Genomic DNA, 20,890 nt, shown 5'->3' on the forward strand with positions numbered 1-20,890 from the left:
CCAAACAGTGCAGTCTGTGCTTGCCAGAGGCATGGCAAGCAATTGATGGAGAGAGAACCCAGACACAAAACCGAGGTAGGAACCTAGGGTGCATGCAGAGAACCATTCCATCACGATGAAAGATCAGAAATGCTACGAGGGCCCAAGGTCATGAGACCCTGCAAAATGAAGGAACAGCTGCTAGAAGCAAATCTGTCCAGAATGAAAAAAGGACAGGTAAAATAAGCATACCAAAAGTAGCGCTTATCAAATGGGGTGATCTGTGCAGAGGTCCCAGTATATACACGGAGGTGTGACTGGGGGCTGTGATGAAAGCAAACCTCTTACCCCCATGATGTTGATGGAGAGGACATTGGCGTGCCAAAAAGTATCTCACACAGAGCCTCTAACTTTTCTGAGCTCTCTTCTGCATTTGAGCACAAAGATAACTTATGATCACTGCCTAGACAATTTAGGCACAATGTCCAAATGAACTAACTGCAATGCTACAGAGTTGCTTAAAGTCATCTGTTTTTTTTACATTGCAGTTAGTTCATTTGGACATTGTGGCCACTAGTTTTGAATTTTAGGCAGGCCTGCTGTTTTTCTGATTATTATAAGAACTTTTTGTATTGATTTTTTTGTATAATTAAAGTGCATTTACTTTCAATTCCTTGATTGTGGGTAATTTGTGGGGGATTTTTTGGAACCAATTGTTTTTCTCCGGTGTGGAGTTTCTTTTCCATTGGATCTTCTTTTCCTCCATTATGGAAACCGATAACTGGATTCCTGTTTTAGTAGTGGATAAAATATTCTCATATCACCCCTCTCCTCAAGTCACTTCACTGGCTTCCGATCAGCTACCACATACAGTTCAAGCTTCTCCTACTAACCTACAAATGCACTCAATCTGCAGCCCCTCATTACCTCTCTACCCTTATCTCCCCTTACGCTCCTACCCGAAACCTCCGCTCACAGGACAAATCCCTCTTCTCTGTACCCTTCACCACCACCACCACCGCCAACTCCAGGCTCTGCCCTTTCTGCCTCGCCTCTCCATATGCTTGGAATAAACTTCCTGAGTCCATACGTCAAGTCCCCTCCCTGCCCATCTTCAAATCCTTGCTCAAAGCCCACCTCTTCAATGTCGCCTTCTGCACTTAACCATTATACCTCTATTCAGGAAATCTAGACTGCCCCAACTGGATTGTCTGCACATTTTGTCCATTAGATTGTAAGCTCCTTTGAGCAGGGACTGTCCTTTTTTTGTTAAACTGTACAGCGCTGCGTAACCCTAGTAGCGCTTTAGAAGTGTTAAGTAGTAGTAGTAGTAAGTAGTACTAGGAGGTATGAGGTTTAATTTGTTTAAAGAGTTTTTAGTAACATTGGGAAATGGAGATGGATGTTGTCTTTATAAAACTTTTTGATATTAAAGCATTGTCTGAGATATAAGTTTGTTATTCCAATTTTGTATTGTATAAACATAGTATATACTTACAATGTCAACACAACATGAGATGTCCGTTATCCTTAATGAGCAATATTGTAATTCAGCAGAAAATACAGAACATTTAATGTCAGCTCAATAATCATATGAGCTATGTATGATAACTTAATGAGCAGATGCTAAGATCAGTCCCAATAGTTAATGCAGGCTTTGTAATTACTATTTGGTAATTCTGGCAATTACAGTATGTGAACCGCTTTGATTGTAACCACAGAAAGGTGATAGATCAAATCCCATTCCCTTACTGCTTCAAAATGATCTTCTGAACACTGACTTAGGCAGTTGGGGGTGGCGTGGGGGGGGGGGGGGGGAGGGAGGGGGAAAACTAACAGGGCAGATTTATGCAAAGTTGGATTGTTGAAGCTTTTGAAAGACATCTTGGTAACTAACCTTAAATTCCAGTTCCATTGATGTGACGCTCTCTCCTGGAGGCATCTGTGTTAGCTTCTGTATATGAGCATACAAGTTCCTGGCTGGCACTTCTGTGTTTCCACATGTAGCTGCTTCCAGCAAGGCTTCATGAATAAAGATATACTGGTCTTCTGTCTGTACCATGTAGTTCCTCTGAGCTCTCATGCATGTCACATGACCATAGATGTCAACTGTCTTCTCAGGTTTCATTCTCTCCAGCATGGCATCAATGACTATGAAGCATCCTGTCCTGCCGACACCAGCACTACAAAGGGAAAAATGTGAGAGTGACTAGCCAGATAAAACAATAAAGCTCACCTGTAATGGGTGTTCTTCATAGACAGTAGGACAATTAACCACTCAAGCAGGTGATATCTCCGACAGTGGTGATGTAGTACATGTCTCACAACATTAACAACTAGAAATGGAGCTTCCTTCTATATAAAAGTAATAAAATTAACGATCAGAGGGACAGTGAGGGCATAAAGTTAAATAGATAAGACTGATATTCAAGGGATTTATACGCCTAACTTTGAGAGTTATGCTCATAAATTGACCTCTCTGAAAATTTACTGGAACCCAGTGCCTAATTTTATACTCAAAATTTCACTGAACACCTAAATTGGGAGCAACAGGGACAGATTTGGGGAGGGGAAAAAAGTAGCTTAGCAATCAATTTTCAGTACTAGGCCCATAAATAGGCAAATCTTGACAAGATGTGAAAGAGAAAAATCAAAATAACATTTTTTTGTGTGGTTTTATGATTTTCCTTTTTTTTTTTTTTTTTTTTAAAGATTCAATGGAGGAAGCAGGGAAGAAAATGTTTCCCTCTGAAAATGCCCAGAAGTATAAAGAATTCAAGCTGCTGTTCCTTCTTAACGATATTCCCTCACAATTACAGAACTTAACCCTCAGACTACTGCCCAGGGGGATGGGCAGAATCAGAACGGTGTGGCCAATGAAGTATAAAAGCTCAGGGCACAGCTAAGTCGAGGAGGCACTGAGAGAAGAAACTGAACCCTTTTCACCTATGCCTCCATCAGATTTGTGTCACTCCCAGACACCTATAGATGCCATCTTCAGGTACACCAAGTTCATTTTGGAATCTTGCAGAACTTTGTATGAAAACCTGGCTGGAATTCAGCCAGAGGATGCCATGTTGTATTAGACAACTGTATTTCTAGACTCAGCCCAGAGTCAAGCTGAGCATACTGTTTTTCAAGAATAGTAACGCAAGCTATGGCCCTGCAGAAGTTCATGAGTCTAAGGATCTTCCATACCTGTGAAACTAACGAGATACCACCAGCAGGCACATTAATAAATTATTTTGTGTTCCCCTTTAACCCACTGTGTGGCTCCACCGATCAGGGCTCCAAGTCCACCCTTGCTCACATTCCCACATAACGTGGCAGTGGTGGGATCATACAGTGGTGGAAATAAGTATTTGATCCCTTGCTGATTTTGTAAGTTTGCCCACTGACAAAGACATGAGCAGCCCATAATTGAAGGGTAGGTTATTGGTAACAGTGAGAGATAGCACATCACAAATTAAATCCGGAAAATCACATTGTGGAAAGTATATGAATTTATTTGCATTCTGCAGAGGGAAATAAGTATTTAATCCCTCTGGCAAACAAGACCTAATACTTGGTGGCAAAACCCTTGTTGGCAAGCACAGCGGTCAGACGTCTTCTGTAGTTGATGATGAGGTTTGCACACATGTCAGGAGGAATTTTGGTCCACTCCTCTTTGCAGATCATCTCTAAATCATTAAGAGTTCTGGGCTGTCGCTTGGCAACTCGCAGCTTCAGCTCCCTCCATAAGTTTTCAATGGGATTAAGGTCTGGTGACTGGCTAGGCCACTCCATGACCCTAATGTGCTTCTTCCTGAGCCACTCCTTTGTTGCCTTGGCTGTATGTTTTGGGTCATTGTCATGCTGGAAGACCCAGCCACGACCCATTTTTAAGGCCCTGGCGGAGGGAAGGAGGTTGTCACTCAGAATTGTACGGTACATGGCCCCATCCATTCTCCCATTGATGCGGTGAAGTAGTCCTGTGCCCTTAGCAGAGAAACACCCCCAAAACATAACATTTCCACCTCCATGCTTGACAGTGGGGACGGTGTTCTTTGGGTCATAGGCAGCATTTCTCTTCCTCCAAACACAGCGAGTTGAGTTCATGCCAAAGAGCTCAATTTTTGTCTCATCTGACCACAGCACCTTCTCCCAATCACTCTCGGCATCATCCAGGTGTTCACTGGCAAACTTCAGACGGGCTGTCACATGTGCCTTCCGGAGCAGGGGGACCTTGCGGGCACTGCAGGATTGCAATCCGTTATGTCGTAATGTGTTACCAATGGTTTTCGTGGTGACAGTGGTCCCAGCTGCCTTGAGATCATTGACAAGTTCCCCCCTTGTAGTTGTAGGCTGATTTCTAACCTTCCTCATGATCAAGGATACCCCACGAGGTGAGATTTTGCGTGGAGCCCCAGATCTTTGTCGATTGACAGTCATTTTGTACTTCTTCCATTTTCTTACTATGGCACCAACAGTTGTCTCCTTCTCGCCCAGCGTCTTACTGATGGTTTTGTAGCCCATTCCAGCCTTGTGCAGGTGTATGATCTTGTCCCTGACATCCTTAGACAGCTCCTTGCTCTTGGCCATTTTGTAGAGGTTAGAGTCTGACTGATTCACTGAGTCTGTGGACAGGTGTCTTTCATACAGGTGACCATTGCCGACAGCTGTCTGTCATGCAGGTAACGAGTTGATTTGGAGCATCTACCTGGTCTGTAGGGGCCAGATCTCTTACTGGTTGGTGGGGGATCAAATACTTATTTCCCTCTGCAGAATGCAAATAAATTCATATACTTTCCACAATGTGATTTTCCGGATTTAATTTGTGATGTGCTATCTCTCACTGTTACCAATAACCTACCCTTCAATTATGGGTGCTCATGTCTTTGTCAGTGGGCAAACTTACAAAATCAGCAAGGGATCAAATACTTATTTCCACCACTGTACTTCTCAGCAAAAGAAAACAATCCTTAGCCTCCTGGGCTCTGGGCCTTGAAGGTTTACCACACAAGTTAGAAGGGCAAAAGGAACTAGCTCTGCCCTAGTTAGGGATCAGAAGGAGTGAAACTAGTGCTGGACCAGCAGTATATTTTTTGTTTTTCCCGCTCAGTGTTCACTAAGGTTGCAAGGAAGTATTTTTTCACGGAGAAGGTGGTGGATACGTGGAATGCCCTCCTGCGGGAGGTGATGGAGATGAAAACGGTAATGGAATTCAAACAAGTGTGGGATAAACACAAAGGAATCCGTTTAGAAGGAATAGATCTATGGAATCTTAGCGGACATTGGGTGGCAATGCCGGTATTTGGAGAATAAAACCGGTGCAGGGTGGACTTCCACGGTCTGTGCCCTGAAAAAGGGAGGGACAAATCAAACTTGGATATACATATAAAGTATTACATACCATATAACATGAGTTTATCTTGTTGGGCAGACTGGATGGAGCATTCAGGTCTTTATCTGCCGTCATTTACTATGTTACTATGAAACTCCAGGTTTTAGTTGAAGGGCAGTAACAATTGCAGCAAGTGGTGTGGAAGCAATGGGAACAACAACAGGCTTCCCAGAGTTCTTTGGAGGTGCTACAGGCACCGAGGCTGCAGACTCACCCTCTGGTTCTGGTACTACCAAAGATGACATCAGAAGATGACCCACACTATTTTCCGGTAAACTCTGAACGGACTACTCACCTGGCTGGTGGCCTGGAAGCCATGGACTATATATTTGGTAAACTTGCTGCATTTTAAGACATTAATCCAAACAGAACAGCCACATATGTGAATGTTAAGACAACCATTCTGGAGTGGCATACTGTACCCACAACGATTTAGAAAGGGGTCTCTACAAATGAAGAAAAGTCCCCAGAGTTTCTTTTTATTTATTAGGATTTATTTACCGCCTTATCGAAGGCATTCACTCAAGGCGGTGTACAGTAAGAATAGATCAAACATGAGCAATAGGCAGTTACAACAGTAAAAAATATTCAAATGACAACACAAAGTATAACATAGTATGCTACTTAAAATGTCAGCACAATACGTAGTAGAACACTATAACTGGTAGTAAAGGGTAAAGCAAAGATGTAGCATATGGATATGAAAGAAAAGTAGGAAGAGTTAGAAAGTAAGATGACTGATTTAAAGAAAGTTGCACATGAGGTCAGAGAGATGGTTAAATACTTAACTGGATCAAGGGCTTCCTAATCACAAGAACATATCAAGTAAAATCAAATTCAAACATATCATCACCATGGAAAGCAGACTGTGGAGTACCGCAAGGATCACTGCTATCACCGATCCTATTCAACTTAATGATGACCACACTTCCCAAGTCCTTATCCAACCATGGCCTTAACCCTTTCATATATGCAGACGATGTCACAATATACATTCCTTGCAAAACCAAACTGACAGAAATCACCAAAGAAATCAAGCTTGGCCTGAACATCATGGATTCATGGGCAAATGCATTTCAACTAAAACTCAATAAAAAAAAAAACAACTAATTGTCTCATCCTCTCATCCCAACACAGTGCGGACATCCCCACAAGTATCAACATCACAGATCACACCCTTCCTATCTCAGACAGCTTGAAAATCCTCGGCGTTACAATGGACCGTAACTTAACACTAGAGAGCCAAGTGGCATCCACAACAAAGAAAATGTTCCACTCAATGTGGAAACTCAAACGCGTGAAGCAATTCTTCCTGAGGGAAACATTTCACAACCTGATGCAATCAATGGTAATAAGCCACTTAGACTACTGCAATGGAATTTATGCGGGATGTAAAGAACAAACCTTAAAGAAACTTCAGACCGCTCAAAACACGGCAGCTAGGCTTATTATTTGGTAAAATGCGATTTGAAAGGGCAAAACCCCTCCGCGAATAACTACAATGGCTTCCAATCAAAGAACGCATTGCCTTCAAAAGCTGCACCCTGGTTCACAAAATCATCTACGGAGAAGCTCCGAGTTACATCACAGACTTGATCGACTTACCAATTAGAAATACATCCGAATGAACGCGATCTTATCTAAATCTGCACTACCCAAGCTGAAAAGGACTTAAATGCAAAACAACTTACACATCTAGTTTTTCCCTTCATAAGCACACAACTGTGGAACGCATTACCAAAAGCCTTGAAAACGACGTATGACCACCTAAACTTCTGGAAATCACTAAAAACCAACCTGTTTAAAAAGGCATACCCTACCGATCCAACTTAAATGCCTAATCTGTGCAACACAACCAAACTAAAGCACGTAATGGACATAACACAACTGTTCCGTTCTCCGATTCTCTAATGTGGCTAAGCCACATGAACTTCATCTTACCACATCACCATGTATTTGTTCACACCGGAGCCTGCAAAGGCCCCTCCGGTACTATGTAAGCCACATTGAGCCTATAAATAGGTGGGAAAATGTGGGATACAAATGTAACAAATAAATAAATAAATAAATGATCTCAGCTAGGGTAGCAGTGGATAAACATGTCCTGCTGCAGTATGTGTAGCCCCAGTCACTCCTTGTGTGTGTGTGAGACTAACAAGTTAGTTACTTCTTCCAATAAAGGCCTAGTTGAAGAGCCAAGCTTTCACCTGCTTCCTGAAGTAGAGATAATCTTGTGTTAAGCGGAGCCTTTCAGGCAGTGCATTCCAGAGTGTGGGGGCTACTCTGGAGAAGGCTCGCTTGAGGGTATCACATCGTGTAATGTGTTTTGGAGAGGGTGTGGTTAGTGATAGTCCTTGAGAGTGTCCTTGGAGGTGTGTAGAGGATCATCCTATTCTTCAGCAGGGCCGCCGAGAGACTGGGCCAGGCCCGGGACAAGGCTGCTCCCGGGGCCCCCCACCCGAGTTCGCCGCCCCCCCCCCCCCCGCCACCGGGCTGGGCCCTCTCTCCACCCCCGGGCCCTCTGCACTGACCTTAAGCGCCTCACCTTTGAAAGCACAGCAAGCAGCGGCAGACCACTCTTTCCTTCCATGTCCCGCCCTCGCGGAAGTTATGTCAGGCGAGGGCGGGACACGGAAGGAAGGAGTGGTCTGCCGCTGCTTGCTGCATTTTTGAAGGTGAGGCGCTTAAGTTCAATGCCAGGGAGCGATGGAGGGCAAGCGGGCCGGCCCCCCCCCCCCCCCCCCGGAGGCCCGGGCCATTTTGTCCCCCCCTCTCAGCTGCCCTGTTCTTCAGGTATTTGAGGCCATTTCCTTTAAGGGCCTTGAAGATCCGGGGAATCAGAGTAAGTGTTGAATCTAACTGTATTCCAAGGTTCCTGACTTGTGAATTGAGGGGGGAGTTTAAACTTCCCAAAAGGGATTTTGATGTCAGGTATTGTATCCACTTGTGTTAGGGACCCAGAGAAGCTTAGTCTTACTTGAATTCAGGCAAAGCTGTGTTTAGCCCATTTTTGAAATGATGATAGGCAGGTAATCAATTTACTCAGGACTCTAGGTAAGTCAGATTCGGTGGGTATGAGTAGCTGCACATCATCCGCTTAGATGTAGAACAGAGAATCCGAATTAGCTCAGCTAGTGGTTTGAAACAGATGTTGAACAGAATAGGTGACACTATCGATCCTTGTGGTACCATACAGGTCAGTGCACATGGTGGTGATGAGTTGCTGCCAAACATTATAGGTTGTTGCCTGTCAGACAGGATCTGAACCAAGCAAGTACTGTTCCAATGATACCTGTTTCTGTCAGTCGTGCTAGCATGATATCATGATCAACAGTGTCAAATAGATTGAAAATTCTGCAGGAAACAAAACACATCTTGGAATCCATATGGATTGAAATTCCATGTGTTAAGGGGAAAAGGATAGTGATAGGAGTGTACTACCGTCCGCCTGCCCAGGATGAACAGACCGATGTAGAAATGTTATCAGAAATCAGGGAGGCAAACAAATTGGGCAACATGATAATAATGGGTGATTTCAATTATCCCGATTTTGACTGGGTAAATTTAACATCAGGGCATATTAGGGCTTGACGACATCAAGGACTGCTGGTACAGGAGTCGACAAGAGAAGAAAAAAATTCTAGACCTAGTCCTTAGTGGAGCGCATGATCTGGTGCAGGAGGTAATGGTGATGGGGCCGACTGATAATAGTGATCATACTATGATCAGATTTGACATTGGCTTTGGAGTAAGTACACACAGGAAATTCAATACATTAACATTTAACTTTCAAAAAGGAGACTATTATAAAATGAGAAGAACAGTGAAAAAAAAACTTAGAGGAGTTGTTGTGAAGGTCAAACATTTACATCAGGCGTGGATGCTATTCAAAAATACCATCCTGGAATCCCAGGCCAAATATATTCCGTGTATTGAAAAAGGAGGAAGGAAAACCAAATGACAGCCGACATGGTTAAAAAGTAAGGTGAAGGAAACTATTTGAGAAAAAAAAAATCCTTCAGAAAATGGAAGAAGGAACCGACTGAAAATAATAAGAAACAATATAAGGAATGTCAAGTCAAATGCAAAGTGCTGATAAGGAAGGCAAAGAGGGACATTGAAAAAAAGATTGCGTTGGAGCAAAAACACATAGCAAAACATTTTTTTTAGGTGTATTAAAAGCAAGAAGCCAGCGAAAGAATCGGTTGGACCGCTAGATGACCGAGGAGTAAAAGGGGCAATCAGGAACGACAAAAGCCATAGCGGAGAGATTAAATGAATTCTTTGCTTCAGTCTTCACCGAGGAAGATTTGGGAGAGATATGGTGCCAGAAATGGTATTCAAAGCTGACGAGTCAGAAAAACTGAATGAATTCTCTGTAAACCTGGAGGATGTAATGGCACAATATGACAAATTGAAGTGTAGCAAATCTTCTGGACCAGACAGAATTCATCCCAGAGTACTGATAGAATTTAAAAATGAACTTGCGGAACTATTGTTAGTAATATGTAATTTATCTTTAAAATCGAGCATGGTACCGGAAGATTGGAGGGTGGTCAACGTAACGCTGTTTTTGTAAAAAAAAGGCTCCAGAGAAGATCCAGGAAATAATAGACCGGTGAGCCTGACATCGGTGGCAGCCAAAATGGTAGGGACTATTATAAAGAACAAAAATTACAAAGCATATTCAAAAGCATGGGCTAATGAGACATAAGTACATAAGTATTGCCATACTGGGACAGACCAAAGGTCCATCGAGCCCAGCATCCTGTTTCCAACAGTGGCCAATCCAGGTCACAAAAACCTGGCAAGATCCCCAAAAAGTACAAAACATTTTATACTGCTTATCCCAGAAATATTTTCCCCAAGTCCAATTTAATTATTTGTAACATTTGTATCCCACATTTTCCCACCCATTAGCAGGCTCCATGTGGCTTACATAATACCATAAAGGCGATCGACAGGCCCGGTAGATGTTAAACAAACACAGTATATGGACTTTTCCTTTAGGAAGCAGTCCAAATCTTTTTTAAACTCTGCTAAACTAACCACCTTTACCACATTCTCTGGCAACAAATTCCAGAGTTTAATTACACGTTGAGTTCTTTTCCTAATAATACCTAAAATTCTATTTGCTTTCTTATCCGCAGCAGCACACTGAGCAGAGGGTTTCAACATAACATCTATGATGACACCTAGATCCCTTTCTTGGTCCACTGAACCTTGTATGACGTAGCTATAATTCGGTTTCCTCTTTCCCACATGCACCGCTTTGCACTTGCTCACATTAAACATCATCTACCATTTAGACACTCGGTCTTCCAGTCTCGTAAGGTCCTCTTGTAATTTTTCACAATCCTCCCGCGACTTAACGACTTTGAATAACTTTGTGTCGTCAGCAAATTTAATGACCTCACTAGTTACTCCCATCTCTAGGTCATTTATAAATATGTTAAAAAGCAGCGGTCCCAGCATAGACCCCTGGGGAACCCCACTAACTACCCTTCTCCATTGAGAATAATGACCTTTTAACCCTACTCTATGTTTTCTATCTTTTAACTAGTTTTTAATCCACAATAAGACAGTACCTCCTATCCCACGACTCTCCTATTTCCTCTGGAGTCTTTCATGGGGTACTTTCTCAAACGCCTTCTGAAAATCCAGCTACACAATATGAACCGGCTCACCTTTATCCACATGTTTGTTCACCCCTTCAAAGAAATGTAATAGATTGGTGAGGCAGGATTTCCTTTCTACCCATCTTCAAATCTCTGCTTAAAACTCACCTCTTCAATGCTGCCTTCGGCACCCAACCTTTCAAGAAATATAGTATTCCTTATCAGATTGTCTCTACACTTGTCTTTTAGATTGTACACTTGTCTCTAGATTGTACACCTGTCTTTTAGGTTGTAAGCTCCTTGAGCAGGGACTGTCCTTCCATGTTAAATTGTACAGCGCTGCGTAACCCTAGTAGCGCTTTAGAAATGTAAAGTAGTAGTAGTAAATCCATGTTGGCTTTGTCTCATTAATCCATGCCTTTGAATACGCTCAGTAATTTTGTTCTTTATAATAGTCTCTGCCATTTTGCCCGGCACCGACGTCAGACTCACCGGTCTATAATTTCACGGATCTCCTCTGGAACCTTTTTAAAAAATCGACGTTACATTGGCCACCCTCCAATCTTCTGGTACCATGATCGATTTTAAGGATAAATGACATATTACTAACAATAGCTCCGCAAGTTCATTTTTCAGTTCTATAGTACTCTGGGATGAATACCATCCAGTCCAGGAGATTTGCTAGTCTTCAGTTTGTAGAACTGCCCCATTACATCCTCCAGGTTTACAGAGAATTCACTCAGTTTCTCTCTCTCGTCAGCTTCGAATACCATTTCTGGTACCGGTATCTCTCCCAAATCTTCCTCGGTGAAGACCAAAGCAAAGAAATCATTTAATCTCTCCGTTATGGCTTTGTCTTCCCTGATCGCCCCTTTTACCCCTCAGTCATCTAGCGGTCCAACATGGATTTAATGAAGGGAAAACTTGACTCATCAATCTTTTACATTTCTTAGAAGGGGTGAACAAACAAGTGGATAAAGGTGAGCCAGTCAATACTGTGTATCTGGATTTTCAAAGTACCTCATGAAAGATTCTAGAGGAAACTGGAAAGTCATGGGATAGGAGGTAGTGTCCTATTGTGGATTAAAAACTGGTAAAAAGATAGCAAACAGAGAGTAGGGTTAAGTGGTCAGTATTCCCAATGGAGAAGGGTAGTTAGTGGGGTTCCCCAGGGGTCTGTGCTGGGGCCGCTGCTTTTTAACTTATTTATAAATGACCTAGAGATGAGCCAAAAAAGCAAACGGGGGAGGAAGTGACGTCAGCGGCATGAAAAGCTGCCTGAAACGAGAGCTCCTCAGCAACAACGTGTAGCAATAGGAAAAATAAGCGTGATTAACGACTCACACAGTAACGAATACCTGGAATAAGAGGTGCGAAAGTGAGGGGCAGGTGAGGATGGCGTCCGGGAACACCAAAACAGCTGATCTGCAGGCATTCGGGTTCAAGCGCATGGAGGGGAAGTTGGCCCAGCTGTCGGAGAAACAGGGCGCGCGCCCGAGCGTAACGCAGCACACGACCTCCGAAGAAGCAGAAATATTGGGGGGAGACCAGGAGAACCTACCCCAACAGGAAATGTGGGCAAAACTCTGCAACTGGATTCAGGAGATCCGTACAGATTTGAAAGACTTGAAAGAGGTGCGTCAAGGTATCGCCGCCCTGGGCGCGGAGCTTAGAGGGGAGATGTCGGAGTTGGGCTCCCGCGTAGCAGAGGTGGAGTCAGGCCTGGAGGAAAATGCGGAGGCAGTGCAGGCGTTGGAACAGCGCATGCAGGAGCACAGAACTGGCACCTAATTCTTGCTGGACAAAGTAGAGGATCTTGAAATTCACAGCAGACGCTCTAATGTCCGGATAAGAGGCGTACCCGAGCTCCCAGACTACGTGAGTTGTGAACTAGTTGTACAACGTATAGCGGCCCAGCTCCTGTCGGAATCGGAGAAACCCCGAGAACCTAGTACTATACTGATTGAGCGAGCCCATAGAGCCCTCGGAGGTCGGAATAAGAATGCTCCTAAGGACATAGTGGCGTGATTCATGGACTATAAAACAAAAGAAACAGTCATGAGGAGAGCGAGAGAAATGGAGCCCATAGAGTGGGACAGTTACCCTATAGAGCTGTACCACGACCTGTCCTCCACCACGCTCAAAAGGCGCAGTGAACTTAAACCGTTAACTACACAGCTCAGAGAAGAAGGGATTCAATATAAATGGCAACACCCATTTGCCTTGGTGTTTTATAAAGAGATCAAGCAATGTAGAGTGGTGTCCCTAGAAGAGGCCCAAGAATACCTGGTGCGGGGGGGGGGGGGGGGGGGCCGCAGAGGAGTCGGGGCGGGCCCTGACGGTAGACCGCATGAGGAAGGACAGACCAAAATGGCAGCGGGTCTCCCAGGGCAAGGGAAGATTGCGGAGACAAATCTCAGATAAGAAGCTGGCGCAATCAGCAGACAAGGGCTGAGAGTGGACAGAGTCTTTGCGGAGAAGCAGTACCATATTCAAGCTGAGAACGATAAGCAAGGTTGCTAAGAAGATGTGTGTTGTTATGAAAAGACTAATAATTTGTTGCTGTTGGACAGACGTGACTTCCCTCATATGGACATGTCATTTGTGGGTAAAAGGGCATGTCATGTTTGGAGGTGGGGGGAGGTAGGGAAGGGGTAGGGAAGGGGGAGGGAAGGGGTCAGGAGGGGAGGAATAGCACATGGTGGGGGTATAGTAACGGGGGCAGTAATAAGTTGTTATGGTTGTATGTACGTGTGTGACATTTAATGTGCGAGGCCTCAATACGCCCGAAAAACGTAGGCAGGTATTTAGAGAAGTAATATGCCTAAAAGCGGACGTGGTGTTTCTTCAAGAAACTCACTTACGGCAAAACCATGAATACCTGATGCGCCATAGACGTTTTCCCATAGTACATGGTGCCTCAAGCTTAGATAACAAAAAAACAAGAGGGGTACTTATAGCGCTATCTAGCTCCCTCCCTAGCTCACTCCCCTGGGATATACATAAAACAATTAAAGACAAAGCAGGTAGATATGTGATAGTGATCGCATCACTGTATAACATATATTATACTATGGTGTGTGTGTATGCCCCCAATGAGGGGCAGGGAGTATTCCTGGAGGAGCTGGAGGGGGTATTACAAAAAATAGCGCGGGGCCAACTACTGGTGGGAGGAGACTTAAATCTTATGATGGCCCCCCTAGTTGACAATTCGGGGGGAAAGGTGGCCTATGCGAAAAGAGACAGGGTGGCGTTGCAAGCATGGATGGCACGGTGGGGACTAGTGGACTTGTGGAGAGAGTTCCATGGATCAGACAGAGACTACTCATATTTTTCTCCCAAATACAACACATACTCTAGGATAGACTATTGGCTGGGAGATGTCATGATAAGGGAAAGAACGAATGCGGTGAATATTGAGCCAAGAATCTGGTCTGACCAGTCCCCTGTGGTGGTGTCCATGAGGATGGGCAATGAGAGCAAACAGCGGAGACAATGGCGTTTGAATGAGGCGATCTTGCTTGACCCACAGAATATCAGTGAAATCGAAAAATACATTGTAGACTATCTTCAATTTAATGATACGGGGGAAGTTCAACCAGCTAGTCTCTGGGAAGGATTCAAAGCAGTGCTGAGGGGACAACTGATAGCACTACAGGCACACCTCAATAAGAAGAGGGGGGAGCAGGAAACTTCCCTTAGGAGAGAGGTGGCAGATATGGAGAGATCGCACAAAGCAGACCCGAATGACAGCAAAAAGGCAGGAGAGTTGTATAACCTTAAGGCCCAGCTTAACGATATACAGATGGCAGAAATTGAAGAGGCAACTTCAACAAACCCAGCAAGAACACTTTGAGTTTGGGAACAGGGCCAGTAGGATGCTCGCTCTTAAGCTCAAAAAGCGAGCCCAAAGCAATGCCATCTCAAGTATAAAGAGCGATTCAGGAGACCAATGTAATCAAACAGAGAAAATACAAGAGGTGTTCTGGGAATTTTATAACCGACTATATCAGTCAGAGCAGGTGGCGACTCCAGAAGAGATAGCTCAATATTTGCAGAGGATGGACTTCCCGAGGGTGTCGAGGGGAGAGTTGGAGGCATTGTCGGACCCCGTGACCTTGGAGGATATAGAAAGGGCAATAGCAGACCTTCCTAATAATAAGGCTCCTGGTCCAGATGGATTCCAAGTCCGGTTTTATAAATTGTTTACCAAATGGATAGCGCCCTTGCTGCTGAGAGTGGTTGCCTCCTTTGATGAAGCCTCAGAGCTCCCATACTCCTGGAGACTGGCAGAGATAGTCTTAATATTGAAGCCGGGAAAGGACTCCCTCCAATGTGGATCCTATAGACTGATTTCGCTGTTAAATACAGATTATAAGATCTTCACCAAAATCCTGGCTAAAAGATTACAGGGGGTAATGCCGCGTTTAGCTCATGAGGATCAAGCGGGTTTCATTGCGGGGAGGCAAACCTTTGATAATATCAGATGCCTCATACATATTATACAGCAAGTCAGAGATGAGAAAACCCCCGTGATACTGTTTTTGGTTGACGCAGAGAAAGCATTTGATCGCGTAGAATGGCCATTCTTGTTTGCAGTACTAAAACAGATAGGAATAGGGGGTAGATTCCTGGCCTGGCTCCAGCTGTTGTATACTAAACCAATGGCAGCGCTTAAGATTAATGGCTCACTCTCTAAACCTTTGGCTCTAGGTAGTGGCACAAGGCAGGGATGTGCGATCTCTCCATTACTGTTTGCACTTTCGATCGAACCACTGGCCAAGATGATTAGGGAACATGTGGAGGTACGGGGGGTGATAAGAGGCAAGCGGAAGCATAAGATCATGCTCTTTGCGGACGATATTCTAATGACCTTAGCATACCCCCAACACTCTCTGCCTCGGGTGACGGAGGCCATGTCCCTGTATGGGCAAATGTCAGGCTTTAAAATCAATGCAAGTACATCAGAGATACTTAACCTTACGACACCATTACAGGAGGTCAGGGAGATACAAGAGACTTATCCCTTTGTTTGGGCCGAGAAATCTATCCAATATCTGGGCACACAGATTACTGATAGGTTAGAGACTATGTTCCAGGCGAATTACCCTGGACAGCTAAAGAAGCTGTTTGAGGAATTGGACAGGTGGGAGGGCTTGACTCTGTCGTGGCTGGGGAGAATCCAAGCTATAAAAATGATGCTGCTGCCTAAACTACTGTATTTATTTATGGCCCTGCCGATACCGATCCCACACACCTTTTTTCAGCAGCTGAATAGGAAAATGTTTGCGTACATATGGCGGAAGAGGCTGCCGAGAGTGCGTAGAGCAATGATGTATCAAACACCACCCAGGGGAGGCATGGGAGTCCCAAATTTCTATCTCTATTAACAAGCAGCACAACTGAAGATATTAGCCGAATGGTACCCGGAGAATACCAAGAAGTGGTTACACTGGGAGAGAGCATGCATGGGTACCCGATATTTGGGAGATATCCTTTGGTCCCAGGGGAGAGACATCTCGGCCACAGTTCGGGTCCCAGTGGGGTTAAGTCATCTGCTCTTCACCTAGATACAGCTGCGAAGGCGGGTGTTCCCAGATAGAAATGGCTATCTGCGGAGCACTTGGGTTCCCGCTGGCTAAGTCAGAGAAAGTGTATCAGATCTGGGCATCCAAGGGGCTGTATAGGCTGGGACAGCTATGGGAAAAGGGGGAGGTGAAGGACTTTGCAGCGCTACAAGAAGAATATAGTTTGGAGGAAAGAGATCTGGTATATTATCATTGTTTAAGGAATTACCTACGCAGGCGGGCGGGAGATGAATTGGACTTAGAGGAAACTGTCTTGGAGAGAGCAATTAGAGGGAGAGGTGGAAAAGGAAGTGTAACGAGATTATACAGAGCGCTCCTCCTGCTTACATCCCCGCAGGATTTCTATGTGAATAGACGGGAACAGGCGTTGAATAAAACGTACCCTCCGGACTGTTGGCAGACCGTATACAGATATCTGTTAAAACCCTCAATTACACAGCCATTAATTGAAAATGGATATAAGATCCTCTATTGGTGGTCCTATACGCCGGATAGGCTTAAAAGGATATACCCACAGACTTCAGCAGACTGCTGGCGAGAGTGTGGGGCTCAAGGGATATTTATGCATATCTGGTGGGATTGTCCAAAGGTCCAAATATATTGGGCCCAGGTGTTATTGATGGTTCATACGATAATTAAGGTGGAATACCCCTGCCGAGCTGAGTACTGCCTGCTCCATCTCAGACCCCCGAAAATGCAGGTATAATGGCACAAATTGGCTATTCAATGCTTTGTAGCAGCCAAAATCACATTAGCTCGGGCATGGAAGCAGAGAGAAACGCCAACTGTGCAGATGGTGGCACACAAAGTGGATTATATTTATCAGATGTCAAAATTAACGGCTATGAGGAAAGGACAGGTCACGAATTTCCAGAAAGTGTGGCAACCATATGAAAGTGTGAGGGAAGGATTAATATCAACACCATAGTGCTAGAGGGAGGGGTGGAGGGTGTGTGTGGGGGGGTTATGGGTAGGCCTTTTAAGCGGTATTAAGATGTGCTAATTGGAAAATGTATGAAGCGTTATAGAAATGTTATGTTTGGAATTATAAAATGCTAATAAAACGTTAAAAAAAAAAATGACCTAGAGATGGGAGTAACTAGTGAGGTAATTAAATTTGCTGATGATACAAAGTTATTCAAAGTAGTTAAATTGCGGGAGGATTTAGTGGATATGGTAAAATTATGTATCATACCTGATAATTTTCTTTCCATTAATCATAGCTAATCAATCCATAGACTGGTGGGTTGTGTCCATCTACCAGCAGGTGGAGATAGAGAGCAATCCTTTTGCCTCCCTATATGTGGTCATGTGCTGCCGGAAACTCCTCAGTATGTCGATATCCAAGCTCCATCCGCAGGACTCAGCACTTAGAGAATTACACCCACAAAGGGACACTCTGCCCAGCTCACCACCGCCGAAACGGGGGAGGGGAATTAACCCAGCTCATCCCCACACAAGTGGGGGAGGGGAATCCGTCCAGCTCATCCCCGCGGAGCGGGAGAGGGACACCATCCCGCCGATGCGGGGGGATCTGGCTTATCCTGCAACCGCAACCGCGGGAGGAGCTGACTGACCCTAACACCGCCGAAGCGGGAGGGGTACAAAGCTGCCCTACAGCCGCACGAAGCGGGAGGGAGCGCCGACAGAATTTATGTCTCAATCCAGCCCGTAAAACGGAGGGGAGAGGAATGCAGCAGCTCACTGTAACACAAATTCGTCTCAACTCTTGAAGAATCCATTGAAAAACTTGAACACGAAGTCCTCATGAACAGGAACTGAAGACTACACTTGAACCTGAAATGCAACCAGAATATAAACAATACAGATATCTGGGAGGGACTATGGATTGATCAGCTATGATTAATGGAAAGAAAATTATCAGGTATGATACATAATTTTACCTTCCATATCATCATGCTGATCAATCCATAGACTGGTGGGATGTACCGAAGCAGTACTCACCCAGGGCGGGACATTGAAATCCCTGACCGCAACACTGAAGCTCCAAACCGGGCCTCCGCCCGAGCAGCCACAGCCAAGCGGTAATGCCTGGAGAAGGTATGGGCCGATGCCCAAGTTGCCGCCTTGCAAATCTCTTCCAAGGAGACGGACCCGGCCTCTGCCATCGAGGCCGCCTGAGCTCTAGTGGAGTGAGCCTTCAGCTGGATAGGCGGCACCTTCCCCGCGGCCACATAAGCCGCTGCAATGGCTTCCTTGACCCATCTTGCCACTGTAGGCTTAGAAGCCTGCAGACCCTTACGAGGACCTGCAAACAGGACAAACAGATGATCCGATTTCCGGAAATCATTGGTCACTTCCAAGTATCTGATGATGACTCATCTCACATCCAGATATTTGAGAGCAGAGTATTCCTCTGGGTAGTCCTCCCTAAGAAAGGAAGGGAGACAGAGCTGCTGATTCACATGGAAGCGAGAAACAATCTTGGGCAGGAAGGAAGGCACTGTGCGAATAGTCACTCCTGCCTCAGTGAACTGCAGAAAAGGCTCTCGACATGAGAGTGCCTGGAGCTCGGAAACTCTTCTGGCTGAAGTGATAGCCACCAAAAAGACTGCTTTCAACGTCAGGTCTTTCAGAGATGCCCTCGACAAGGGTTCAAAAGGCGGCTTCTGCAAGGCTCTTAGCACCAGGTTGAGATTCCACGCAGGCACCACTGAGTGCAGAGGAGGGCGCAGGTGATTAACTCCCTTGAGAAAGCGCACCACATCTGGCTGCGAAGCCAGGGAAGCACCCTTCAGGCGGCCCCTGAAGCAAGCCAGAGCCGCTACCTGGACTTTAAGGGAACTGAGCGACAGGCCTTTCTCCAGACCTTCTTGCAGGAACGCCAACACTGAAGAAATTGGAGCAGTGAAGGGAGAAAGTGAGCCTGCTTCACACCACGCTGCAAAGGTACGCCAAACCCTGGCGTAAGCAGTAGAAGTAGAGCGCTTCCTCGCTCTCAGCATAGTGGCGATGACCTTGTCTGAGAAGCCCTTCTTTCCCAGACGCTGCCGCTCAATAGCCAGGCCGTAAGACCAAAGGGGGAGGGATCCTCCATCACCACGGGACCCTGATGTAACAGGCCCTGCTCCACTGGCAGCCGCAGAGGATCGTCGACTGAGAGCCTGATCAAGTCCGCATACCAGGGACGTCTGGGCCAGTCCGGACCCACCAGGATTATCCGGCCCGGATGCTTTGCCACATGGTCTAGCACCCTGCCCAACATGGGCCAGGGCGGGAACACATAGAGAAGCTCCTGTGTCGGCCACTGTTGGAGAAGAGCATCTACTCCCAGGGATCGAGGGTCCCGTCCTCTGCTGAAAAAGCGCGGCACTTGGCAATTGGCCGATGACGCCATCAGATCTAGGCTCGGCTGGCCCCAGCGCTTCGTGATGTCCAAGAACGCCTGAGCAGATAGCTGCCACTCTCCGGGCTCCAAGGTATGGCGACTGAGAAAGTCCGCCTTGACATTCATGACTCCGGCAATGTGGGCCGCTGACAGCTGTTCCAGGTTCGCTTCCGCCCACTGGCATAGATTCATGGCCTCCTTGGCTAGAGGGGCGCTCTTGGTACCTCCCTGGCGGTTGACATAGGCCACAGCCGTGGCATTGTCCGACAGGACCCGTACTGGCTTCAACGCCAGTACCGGGATGAACTCCAAAAGCGCCAACCGAATGGCTCTGAGTTCCAGGAGGTTGATAGACCACTTTGTCTCTGCAGGAGACCACAGCCCCTGTGCTGTCCTTCCCAAGCAGTGGGCTCCCCAGCCCGACAAAGAGGCGTCCGTCGTGACGACAATCCACTCCGGGGTCACCAGAGGCATTCCTGCAGACAACTTGTCTTTCTGCATCCACCAGCTCAGCGCCTTGCGCACTGCTGGGTCCAAGGGAAGGCGCACAGCATAATCCTCCGACATCGGAGTCCAGCGCTGCAGCAGAGAGAGTTGTAGTGGTCTCATATGAGCCCTGGCCCAGGGCACTACTTCCATCGTGGCCGTCATAGAGCCCAACAGCTGCACATAGTCCCAAGCCCGAAGAGGAGAGGCTACTAGGAACTGGTCCACCTGAGCCTGAAGTTTGACAATCCGATTGTCTGGCAGGAACACTCTGCCCACTTGGGTGTCGAATCGAACTCCCAGATACTCCAGGGACTGAGTCGGGCGCAGCTGGCTCTTCTCCCAGTTGATGATCCACCCCAGGGAGCTCAAAAGAGCAACCACCCAGTCCACAGCTTTGCCACACTCTGCATAAGAGGGGGCACGGATCAACCAGTCGTCCAGATAAGGATGGACTTGTACTCCTTCCTTTCGCAGGAAGGCCGCG

The 20,890-nt window shown here is 45.9% G+C and overlaps 1 protein-coding gene across 1 annotated transcript in view; it reads right to left on the reverse strand.

Annotated features, from left to right (window-relative positions):
- The window catches only part of PTPRF (protein tyrosine phosphatase receptor type F), a 1,045,343-nt gene that overhangs the window by 84,159 nt on the left and 940,294 nt on the right, over window positions 1–20,890 (reverse strand). The window contains 1 exon segment of the mRNA XM_030205921.1: window positions 1,877–2,162. Coding sequence (XP_030061781.1) covers window positions 1,877–2,162 — 286 coding nt within the window.

This window comes from Microcaecilia unicolor, chromosome 6 (assembly GCF_901765095.1).
Source record: "Microcaecilia unicolor chromosome 6, aMicUni1.1, whole genome shotgun sequence".
In the NCBI taxonomy this organism is placed as follows: Eukaryota; Metazoa; Chordata; class Amphibia; order Gymnophiona; family Siphonopidae; genus Microcaecilia; species Microcaecilia unicolor.